We start from the raw sequence: 13081 nt of genomic DNA on the forward strand, positions 1-13081 counted from the left end.
CACCTAATTTTCTACGTTGGATCTCTTCATACCTCTATGATAGATCACAAAGGGTATTGTTTAAAAATACTATCTCTGACGTCATTGATGTTACTTCAGGAGTCCCACAGGGTAGCCACCTAGGCCCGATTCTGTTCTTGCTTTTTATAAACGATATTTCTACAGATATAAAATTCTCCAAAATTTTAATGTATGCAGATGATGTAAAACTTTATAAATCGTACGTTTCAATTAAAGAAAGGTCTTTGCTACAATCAGACTTAAACAGCATGGCTTACTGGTGTAAAGTAAATCTTATGCCTCTAAATCTTAAGAAATGTAAAGTAATGTGCTTCTCGCGAAGAGCTGTTCTGCCAGTCTCTTATATAATAGGTAACCATAACCTGGAACAGGTATACAATTTTGTGGACCTTGGTATCACAATGGATCCTAAGCTTAATTTTAATCTTCACATTAATGTGACAGTCAACAAGGCTAAAGGTGTACTTGCATTTGTGAAACGATGGTCAAAAGAATTTAGTGACCCTTATATCACTAAAATCCTGTTTACAACATTAGTTAGGCCGATTTTGGAATACGGCTCGGTGGTTTGGAATCCAAGGTATCAAATTTACTCAGACAAGATAGAATCAGTTCAAAAACAATTCCTACTTTTTGCTTTAAGAAATTTCCGATGGGTCGACTAGTCGCTTAAAACTTGTTAACCTTCCTACACTTGCCAGTCGCAGGGAAATGCTTGGTATAATTTTTATGGTTAAATTACTGACAGGCTCAATTTCAAGTCCGTCTCTTCTGGCTGATGTAAGCTTTAATGTTGCCTCACGCGTATCAAGACACTTTTGTCCCATATTTCTGAAAGCTTGTAAAACCAATTTTGAATTGCACGACCCACTCCGTTGCTTATGCCAGGATTTTAACTCTCATTCCAGCACGTTTGATATATCAGATCCGCTTTTCAGCATTAAGAAAGTGATACTCTCCTCTCTCAATAAGTGAATTATTGACATAAATACATAAAATCAGCTGATGAATTTAGTTCTGTAGCTGAACAGTTTTAGATCTCGACACTTAACAAACTCCTGCCTATCGTGACTCGGCACAAAAATTTAAAATATTGGTTCCGTACGTCATGCGGACTGCGCCCCTCGTGCGGATGGGCGGGAATGGAGGGTAAAAACCGTTGGGATATTATTATTATTATTATTATAAGATTGACTTAGGACAATTCTTTACCATGCTTGCAAAACAAGCCGGCAATCTAGTACTTGTAAAGATACAGTTGTCCTTAGGGGACAAATTGTTTAAATATAATTATACTCGAGTAGGCAAATTTATAGAAGTAGGTACCAAGGTTCTCAAAAATTTAACAATTGCATTAACCCCAGAAGTTATGCATGTGACAAATGTCGACAAAATTAAAGAAATTATGCATAAATATCATGACGATCCTGTTTTTGGTGGCCACCCAGGAATAAATCGCATGACAAACAAGATCAAACAGAAGTGGAAAAACATGAAAAATGACATAAGAAAATACGTAAAAAATTGCATCCATTGTAAAACAAACAAAATTAATAGACATATCAAGGAACCAATGACAATAACGGATACACCTCCGAAGGCCTTTGATATTGTACAAGTCGATACAATCGGACCATTACCGAAATCGATACACGGAAATGAATACGCTGTTACTATTATATGTGACTTAACTAAATACCTAGTTACAGTGCCAGTTCAGAGCAAACATGCTGTAGCAGTTGCTAAAGCTGTATTCGAGCATTTCATTCTGATTTATGGTTGTATGAAAACAATCATAACGGATATGGGAACCGAATATAAAAACAGTTTATTTGAGGAACTGTGCAAACTTCTCAAAATTGAGCATAAAGCCTCAACACCTTACCACCATCAAACGCTGGGCACTGTCGAACGCAGTCATAGAACATTTCATGAATACATGCGTACTTACATATCCATTGACAAAACTGATTGGAGTGAGTATCTCAGATATTTTTCGTATTGCTACAATACGAAACCATCCACAGTTCACGGCCAATGCCCTTTTGAATTAGTTTTTGGAAAAACACCCCTGACTTACGTATTTTTACAAGAAAGTGTCATTAGCCCAGTATATAACCATGAGGCGTATGACAAAGAAATTAAATATAGGCTACAAATAGCACAACAAAGAGCTAAGAAGTTAGTACAAGAAACCAAGGAAAAACAAAAAATCAATTATGATATAAATAGCCACAATAAGGAAATAAATATAGGAGATTTAGTATTAGTTAAAGATGAAGCAGGTCATAAGTTAGATAGTAAGTATAAAGGACCCTATAGAGTAAAGAACATTGATAAAAATAACAATTTTACTGGAGTTCATCATAGAATAGAAAGTAGCGACAGAAAAAATAAAGATAAGGAAATAATAGTTCACAAGAATAGGCTTAAATTACTATGACTTTAAATCAATAATATCAAACACTTAAATAAACAAAAACATTACAATTTACTTATAATTCTTACTAAGTACTCACAACAAAAAAAAATTAATTTAATTAAAAAAAAATGTAAAGAATGAAAAAACAAAGTCAGCATAATAGATACATATGTACGTAAACAAACAAAAAGAAAAAAAAACTACATAAACCAACAAAATTTTTTTGCGACATCAAGTTACCATTATCAGAGAACTTAGATAGATAGAGAAGGTGGAAATTTTTGGAACGTAAAATTGTTTGGCTGAAAAATAAATCCATGGAATATCACCACAGCGCTATTAACATTTCAAGAAGAGTTAACAGAGAAAAATGTAAATTTCTGTTATGATAATGTTATATTTGTTGCAATTGTCTGGCTATGTGTTGCTAGGTTGCATGTGAATGCAGAAACGTATTCATGTATATTTTTTTTTATAAAATTAAATAAATTAATATAGTTAAATTATATTAAATGTACTTTAATATTAGTTAGAATTGCTGATTTGCATTTCTGCAAGACCATTTGTTAAATATAATTTATTCAGTAGTTAATGTTGCTAAAAACTTAAAAAGCATCTGTTCAAGTTCGCTTCTTGTACGAGTATTATATTATGTAAATAGTAAAAATGAATGTTAGTTAAAAAAAATGATAAACTTGGTTTTTTCACATACTCATTTTAAAGATGGACGCATTAACAAAAAAAAATGTACAAAGCAATGCATTTGTTAACTTCAAAGTTGCTTTTGACTTTTACTGCAATACCCGTAGATATTATTTGTGAATAATAGTTCTGGAGTCAAATGCAAATCCATTTCCCAGGCATGCGCATATGGATGCTTGTAGTACATACAGATGTGATCAACTAATTAGCAAGCAACGAAATTCAAAATGATATTGTTTGCAAATTATGTTTATTTATTTATTTTTAATAATTTCCTTTAAAATATAATTCAATCTATAACAGAAACCCAAATAATAAAAATTTAAAAGCTTGCACAAATTGCAAAATAATAAATCAAACTTCAAAAAATTATTATAAAAATTTCAAAATTTTTAATTAGAATATTTAGAAAATTTTCGGGTATGCAGTATTGTAGTCCATTCAATTATAGTATAACAAAGTCCAAGTTTCTAGTCGTTAAAAATTACCGTTGATTTTTTAGAATTTTTTTGTGGAGGGTTGTTCGATTTTCTTCCATATAACACATGAACAAAAAATTTTTTTTTGTATGGGAAAAAAACAGCAACACCCCAACAAAAAAAATCTAAAAAATCAACGGTAATTTTTAACAACTTGAAACTTGCACTTTCCTATACTATAATTGAATGGACTACAATACTGCATACACGAAAATTTTTTAAATATTCTAATTAAAAATTTGGATGACGATTTCTTGAAGTTTAATTCGTGTTTTTGCAATTTGTGCAAGCTTTTAAACTTTTATTATTGTGGTTTCTGTTATAGATTGAATTATATTTTAAAGGAAATTATTATAAATAAATAAATAAACATAATTTGCAAACAATATCATATTGAATTTCGTTGCTAATTAGTTGATCGCATCTGAATGTATGTATGTATATATGTACTTACATATATGTGTACATATGTACCCCATACACATACTCCAAAATCATTTATTGATAACGTTCTTGGACATGCACATAATATTACATATATGTATGTACATACTAACTTTCTTCTTATTTGGGGCTGACAAACTTTAACTTAAGAGTCGACTTTATTTCGTCTACGAAAATGCCCCAATAGTTTTGAAGTCTAATGAAAATGGATTTCCCACGCATACATACAGTATCGGACAAAACATTTGCAACTGGAACACAGCCCTGGGAATATTATCTCTCACAAAGCCGTTTTTTTCTCTGAAATAGTTTTTGTTTCTTGTTTTGGGCGCTAGAGTATTTCACTAATTTATTTTGAAATGTTTATTGAGATATATTTTCTTTTTCGGTTATATTTGGGAAAAATTTGTACACGCGTAGTAACCCTGTGCGACAAAACAATTGCAACTTTGTTTGCTTAGCTATATAATGGTAAAAATGCTTTGAGCTTCGTTTCGTTTTATAACTGCATTTAGTTTACTTTGATAGAGATATTTGCTGAGTATAATTTGTGCACAGATATTTCTTGCGACAACACCGTTTATTTGCGAAATTTCATAAAGTAAGTTATGGCTCCAAACAAATTCGGCGAAGCACTACGCGCGCGTGTTATTGATGACTATAATAACGGAACTTCTCAGAAAGACATTTCCATAATATTTTATATTCATAAATCATCAGTTTCACGAATTATTTCGAACTTTATAAAAAACAAAACAGCCGCAGTAATACATCGTGGAGGCCGACCAAAAAAACTGACCATAAAACTGACATTGCGATTGTGAGAGAGGTAAAGAAATTTCAGTTTAAAAGTGCTCCGCAATTGGTAAAAGAGCTTGGGTTACCAATCTGTTCAAGAACTGTCAGTCGTCACCTGGCTGCCGCTGATTTGCGTACTTACCGACCCGCAAGGAAACCGCTTATTAGTAAACGTAATCAGCAAAAACGATTGCAGTTCGCTATTGATCACATAAACTGGCCGGTAAGCAAGTGGAAAACTGTACTTTTCAGCGACGAGTCCAAATTTAATTTGGTAGGAAGTGATGGTGTGTGCTACGTTCGACGTCCACGAAACAAACGTCTTCAAAAATCATACTGTGTCAAAACAGTCAAACATAGTGGCTATGTTATGGTCTGGGGATGCTTTTCCGCTTCTGGTTTGGGGCCGCTTCATCGTATTAATGGTACAATGGATCAGTATGTTTACAGAGACATTATGGAATCCGTAATGCTGCCACATGCCGAGTGGGAAATGCCACTAAAGTGGATCTTCCAACAGGACAACGACCCGAAGCATACAGCAAAGGTCCTAAAATCGTGGTTCCAGAGGAATAAAGTGGACGTAATGGAGTGGCCCCCGCAATCCCCAGACCTTAACCCTATACAAAACTTATGGGAAATAGTAAAAAAGAGGATTGATCGCAGTAATGTAGTAAAGAGTCCGGGATGCGTGGAAAAATATTCCTCAGACCATCGTCGATAACTTGATAGCGTCGATGCCGAGGCGGTGCAAGGCAGTTATTGATAGCCATGGATTTGCCACGAAATATTAAGTTTTTCTTTTGCCTTACTCAAAATAATGTACCGCTTTCGTTGAGTTCCAATTGTTTTGTCTCACTGAATATGGGTGTTGTAGCATTTTTTTATTTACATTTAAGAAACTAATTGTGAAATTTGAATAAATCATTTTTGTTTACAAAAACAAACTTACATTGTTTCAAATAAAATACAATTAAAAGGTTTCAGACATTTAACTGCTTTGCAATCGACAGTATTCACATTATTATATTTCAGTTGCAAATGTTTTGTCCGATACTGTATATCTATATGTACATGCTACATTAATTGACAACGTTTTTACATGCATATATAAGTACATATGTACATACATATGTGCATATTGCTGCTTAAATACTACGCACATATATACATACATAATTACACGTATACTCAAATACAACAATAACTATTTCATTCATAAACGCATTCGCATATTTCTCAAGGCCAAGTAAATTCATTCATAAAAACAGCCGCAGCACATCTCCCCGCAAATTCATCACACACAAGCGCAACTTTATCAATCCGACACAAAAATTCTAAAATGTAAAATTGAAGAAAACTCGGCCAGCCAAGTAAAAAGTGGCAATTATTTCTCTATATCCAGTAAAATAAGTTATCTCGAATTTTGGTAATTTTTGGTAGTTTTTGACAAAACACTCAATTTCTCTATTCCCTTCCAATATTTCAACCACTAACTAGTATTTTAAGGTGTAATTTTAATAAACATTAAATAAAAGTGTACGTTTTCTGCAGGAAAATACATTAATTTTTTTTTAATAAAATCAAAACTTCTAAAATCACAAACATATGTGGTTTTATCGGAAGTTCACAAATGTAACGTGGCAACTTAGCTCGTTTTCACATTTTTCGGCCCGAAATTGTAAAATTTTTGTCCATGACGCGCCACGATTTTTGTACAGGTGGGTCAATGAGCCTTGAACACCATTTGTATAATTGCAAAAAAATTATTCTATTTATTTTTGAATATTAAAAATTTCTAAACTTCAAAGCGTTTATAAAAATATATTTATATATATCCATGGATGATTTTTAATTTTTTTCACCCGTAAGCAAATCTTCAGTACCATAAAAAGATTCAACCACATCAAAGTACAAGATATGCTATGTCCAAGCTAGTGCTAGTCCACTGTATATGTCCATATGTATGTCTGCATGTATGCGTGTAAATATGTCAACTCAAATTTGATTTTAACCCATTTTAGCGGACATAGTTTTTTTCATTCCAGCCGTTAATATAACATGATTTTTTTAGTTAATTTTCACGAAAGTTACACGTATCGTCGAGAACATGTTTGCATGCAGAATTTTAAACGAAATATTATTATTCTCCATATAAAATGTACGAGTATGGCTTTATTAAATGTTAACTTATGCGAAAACCTAAATATTTCGTCAACCTAGGGTTAATATTGATGGCGTCGTGGCAATTCGCAGAAATTTAATAATTTGTCTGTGGTTGGTTGACGGCGATGGGAAGACGAAAGCAGACCAATCGTACATATGTATGCACATATTTACATTTATTAATGCATACATATTTATGCGTTTGTCTTTTTGGATGAATGAAGAATATCATATAGGTAGTGATTTAGAGATTGCAATTTGAATGATGTACTGTGGCGCGTATGCTAGAGGCGACGCAACTTTTTGGCGTCTCGCCGTTTGTCTTGGTTCAAATCCCGGACGGACCAAGTAATAATTTGTTTTTTGTTTTTTTTTTTTAATTGTCATATCCATATTCCATTTTAATTATACTATTAGATTTGTTTAAAATAATATATGTAAATGGATATGTAGGTACAAACGCATGTATAATTTCACATAATCGCTCAAATTTTCCAAAAGTTACTGAAAGCTTTATTGTAAATATTTTCACTAAAATATTAGTTATTGGAATTAAAATTTTATGCGAATCCAATTTTTATTCCCATTTTTAAAAAGCGCAAGTATGTATATGTTCGTGCCACAAAAATTATTTCATAAGTAGTTAATTTTAAACACAAATATGTATGTACACTGGCAAAGTGAGTGCATCCTGTTTTTTTTGTTTAATATTTGCAATGTTTTTAAGTTAAACTTTTATGTTATTTTCGACGGGAATTGCGGTTTTATGCATATAGCAAGTGCAATTTGTAAAAAATAGCGCTAATTTTTTTTATTTGTTTGCAAACGGTCACGCGCATTTTATTCTACAAGAAATTCACTTTTATTTGGTAAAAAGTGCAAAAAGCCGTCAGCAATAAATAATCATTAAAAATCAACCGGATTTTTTAGCCGCTTAAAACTTGATCTTGTTCCACTAGAATTAAAAAACCGATCTATCTGCGTACTCAAAATTTTTCTAAAAACTCGGATTAAACAGGTCAAAATTTAGACGAGAATTCGTTGAATTTTTCTATGTTCTGTGTAAAGTTTGAAAGTTTGACTTGTATAGTTTTGATTAAAAAGATAATAAAAAAAATTAATTGAAAAACATTGCAAATATTAAGCAAAAAACACCATGCACTCACTTTTGATTGCCAGTATATGTATGCATGTACATATGTGTGAAAACTTTATGCCAAACTATCATTATTTTAAATTGTATTTGCATCTTCATAAAAGGAGAACAAGATAAAAAATTTAACAAAAATTACAAATTAATGAAAATTATGTGAAGATTTACCATATTTTCGTTTATTTGCTCGCAAAGAACATCACATTTCATATTGCTCAACATTGTATTATGTTATCAACATTAAATTCAACAGAATTTTGTTAATTTTTCGTCCGCGAATAGTTTCCACTTTCAGTTTGCACCTTCTCTATCTATCTAAGTTCTCTGCCATTATGTCATAACTTAGAAAGACAATTGAAATTCAGTAAAGAATAGCCATGGATCATTGGTGCACAAATTATCCATGGCCATTCTCAAAAAATGGGAGGTGTAACATGCATTTGAAATCCGTTTCACTTTCACTATATCCAATTGTCCAATATATACATATATACAAATATGCAGACCACACACGCAGCAAATTATTAATAACCCATATTCATTTGAACTCAGCTTGAGTTCATGCATTGCTGCACTCATGTTACATATTGGTTTATATTAGTCAATCAGTCACGCTCACTCACACTGTGTCTATTTGTCGCGTCGACCGACAAATAGATTGCAACACACAAAAGTACATATCGTTGGCTTAGTTCGCAAACGTGCTAAGTCCACTTTTTATGTAAATTGTGATTTTGATGCAGTAAGATAGCATAACTGAAAATACATCATTACCAAAAAAGAAAATTACCGTAATGTCGTTTTTACTTGTTGTTATGCATTGGTACGCAAATGTGCTAAGTCCAAAAAAATCAAAAAAATATATATACACGTCTGTCCGTGTACACGATAACTAGAGATATCTCAACGAAATTTGGTATGTAGGTTGTAAATATTGGATGCAAATTGTTCAAAATTAGTATGTGAAGTAGATTTTTTTGTAAAAAATATTATTGTGCAATTTTTGGAAAATGGGCGTGACCCCGCCCACCTATTATGAAATGCTGCATCTCAGTAGCCCATTCACCAATCTCGGTACGAGCCTTATTTAGGGTCTAGCAAAGAAATCTGTTGAAAATCTAATTCACTTAAAATCGATGATCGCGATAACCACTCAGCAGAAAATTAGATTATGATACATTTTTGGATAATGGGCATGGCGCCGCCCACCTATGATCACAAATTTGTAACTCGGTAACCGATTTATCAATTTCTACCAAACTCTGTGCACTTAATAAACCTGGTACGGAAAAGCAATTCGTTGAAAATTATTCAAATCGGACCAAAATTACATTCGCTTCCCGTATATCTAACGATAAATTTCAGATCTCTTAATCTCTTAACAATAATTAAGACTGCATGACACCGCCCAATTTATGACTACAAGGTGTATTTCGGTAGACACTTTAGCGATTTCTACTAAACGTGGTTCAATTATTTCATTGAGTTTAACTCAGGATTTTATCTAAAACGTTTGAAATCGGGAAAAAGACCCTGCTTACGACAGTATTTGATACCTGCGCCGGGTTTCGCCCAAACTTTACCTCTTTACTTGCTTTTAATTATTTTCTTTTATAAATGGTACATAAATTTACGACTTAAAATATTTATTTTTGTTAATAGCAATGAAATAAAACTGTATTACGTTATAATTCATTTTAAAACAATAAAATATATTTAAAGTAAACAATTAAATCTTTTAACAATAAAAAATAATGGAAAAAAGGTTGATAGAAAATGTGCTAAGTCCACATTAAAAGAATAAAATCTTAAAGAGAAAATGTAGTAAGTCCTAAAAGGGCCTATAAGTCTGCAACAGCTTTATTTTGAAATTGGCCGATTATTGGTACTAAAACAAGACGAACTAAGGAATAAAACTGCATTTACAGATTAGAAAAATATTGACAACAAAAAAAGTTAGACGGTTTTTTGTCCCTCATGAAAAATTAAAAAAAATGGACTTAGCACGTTTGCGAACTAAACCAACGATATGTAGGTCACTGAAATATGCTGACTTGCATATATGAAATTATGTACATTTAATTTGTAAGTATTAGTGTAATTAGGTATCAATAACATTTGTATAAAAGAAAATACTTTCCAAATAAAGAATTCAATTCTGTCTGTCCTCAGAAACGAACAAAACGAATTATTAATTATTAATTACTTTACATGAAACTACCTTCTATTTTTTATCATGCATATGTACTATAAGAGTTTTGTATTAATAAACGCTTTTTAAATAAACCAATTCATTTTTAAAAGTAAAAATTTTGGTTTTCTACTTATTTGTTTTTTCCTGTACGGAGGAGTTTATAACGACAAAAATGAGTAGTTTGATTATTAGTGCTGAGGAGTTTATAACGACAAAAATGAGTAATTTGATTATTAGTGCTGAGGAGTTTATAACGACAACAATAAGTAGTTTGTTTATTAGCACTGAGGACTTGCTAATGACAGCAATGAGTACTTTATTCATTTGCACTGATTAGTTTATAAAAACGACAATAAGCAGTTTCGTAGTTTCTAGAGCAGAGCAGATACATTTTTCATTAATCAAAGTTTTCAATTAGTAAGAAGACGTAAAAAATTACACCGACAAGGGGAAAGTGCTTAATGAGCACTTATTTGATGCTCAGCTGTCTTATTGGAAAAAATAATACATATGTACATGTATGTACTTATTTAAGAGACATTCTTCTTAATATCGGACACCAAATTTGGTGGCACACTTTCGATTGGCTTAATTTTTTTTTATGGATTCTATACATGAAATAAGCTAACACGTGTTCGAGGAATTTTTTTTCGCTTTTTTCTTTGGAGATATGATCTGTCAAAGTTTGCATTTTTTCGTGATTCTCACTAATCATGTACTCCTTCAAAACGTTATATCTCGGGTTCTGCCATCTTAGAGACTTTATCTAAAGGTCGTTTTAAAGCTAAAGAATTTCTATATATAAGATGGTTAAGATTGTCCTAAAGCTAGCTTAGCTATTAACAGTTGAACATTTTGAAGTTGATTTGCATAGTGCAGACCGGTAAATTGGGGATTTATAATTATACCATCGTAATCTCTGTTTAATTCCCTATAAAAAAACGTGGTTAAAGAAAATAGGGGGTTTTTCAAGAACAATTTTAAAAATATTTTTTCTTTATGACGAGATGGTTAATTTTGTGAGAACCAACAATTTTTCGTAATTTGTTTCCCAAAACTTATGTTGAGATATATTTAGTAAGGTTATAAAGGAGTTTTTGCAAGAATTTAAATTTTATTGCAGATTCCGATAGAGCGCCTATCCAGGTATAATATTTGTACGGCAAGATTTTTCTTTAAGGCGACAAACCCCTAAAAATGGGCGTGTCAATTGTAGGACTAAAGTTTGCAAAACGCAGATTTTACTGCGGATTTTGGCGGAATATCCCTTCGTTAACAACATCTGTTCCACAACTTTTTCAATCAATGAATATTCCAGAAATGGGCATGGCTATATTAAAACCAAAGTTCAAAAATCTAGACTTTATTGTGGATTTCGCCAGAATATCTATATGGATTGAAAAAGTTCTGGAACAAATATTGTTAACGAAGCGCAATAAATCTGCGTTTTGCTAACTTTATTCCTGCAATTGCCACGCTCATTTCTGGGGGTTTGTCGCCTTAAAGACTACTCTTGCCGTACAAATATTATATCTGGATAGGTATTCTATTGGAATCCGCAACAAAATTGTACTTTTTGCAAAAAACTCGATGTTTAACAACTTACCAAATACATCTTAACATAAGTTTTTGAAAAAAAATTACAAATAGTGGTTGATTCTCACAAAATAAACCATCTCGTCATGAAGAAAAATATTTTAAAACTAGTTCTTGAAAAACCCCCATTTTTTAACCACGTTTTTTATAGAGAATTAAACAAGGACTACGATGGTATAACTTTAAATCCCTAATTTACTGGTTTCTACGATCGGCAGAACCCGAGATATAACGGTTTGAAGATCATATCTCTGAAGAAAAAAAGAAGAAAAAAATTCCTCGAACACGTGTTAGCTTATTTCATTTATAGAACCCACAAAACAAATTTGAAGCGAATCGGAGACATGACATATATTTTTTACGAAATCCGTCCGACTTGAAAAAGAATGGCTCATAAGTATATATCTTTTATTTATTTTAGAAACAAATAAAACAAGCCAACGAATTCCTAGCTCATGAAATGGGTCAAATGGTAAATAGGACATCAAAGGAAAGAATACCAATAAAACTATCGAAAGACGAAATACAAACCTATGTCAAACGATTTCAACTTATTGATAAGGATAAAAAGGGCTATGTATCAATCAACGATATTCGCCGGGCTCTCAAGGTAAGCTTTGAGAAAATTATTAAATATTTCACCATTTTTATTTCCACTCAAGAGGTATTAAATATAGTGTATGCATGCGTAAATAAAACTGCATATATCTTCTTACCGTACAGAGTTTCGGAGATGCCGATGTTTCTGGAGAACAACTTCACGAGATACTTAAAGAAATCGATACTAATATGAATGGACAAGTCGAACTTGATGAATATTTACAGGTATGTATATTATACTAATATGTAAGAAAATGCAACACCTACCCAGTCCCAGTAAACAATTTATGGATGAATACCAAACTCGAGCAATAAAGGAGTAAGGATTGTTCGTTTATTTGCAGCGATACGCGAACAATGAAGGATTTGTTTAATAATAATAATAATAGATTGGTGCTTACTAGGCCGGGTCAATTTGTGGGGAGGCAAAAAAAATCGCTCATTGCTCTGTGAAAATCATATTCTAGGGATCAAAATAAGAAACTTTGCCGAAGGAACCATACCTC

The 13081-nt window shown here is 32.0% G+C and overlaps 1 protein-coding gene across 2 annotated transcripts in view; it reads left to right on the forward strand.

The window, feature by feature from the left end:
• The window catches only part of LOC118744116 (glycerol-3-phosphate dehydrogenase, mitochondrial), a 296154-nt gene that overhangs the window by 233387 nt on the left and 49686 nt on the right, over nt 1-13081 (forward strand). For both annotated transcript variants that reach the window (XM_036476846.1, XM_036476848.1), the window contains 2 exons: nt 12397-12585; nt 12699-12800. In XM_036476846.1, coding sequence (XP_036332739.1) covers nt 12397-12585; nt 12699-12800 — 291 coding nt within the window. The remainder of the gene's footprint in view (nt 1-12396; nt 12586-12698; nt 12801-13081) is intronic.

Source organism: Rhagoletis pomonella, unplaced genomic scaffold (assembly GCF_013731165.1).
Source record: "Rhagoletis pomonella isolate Grant_MI unplaced genomic scaffold, Rhpom_1.0 Rhpom_scaffold_00008, whole genome shotgun sequence".
Lineage (NCBI taxonomy): Eukaryota > Metazoa > Arthropoda > Insecta > Diptera > Tephritidae > Rhagoletis > Rhagoletis pomonella.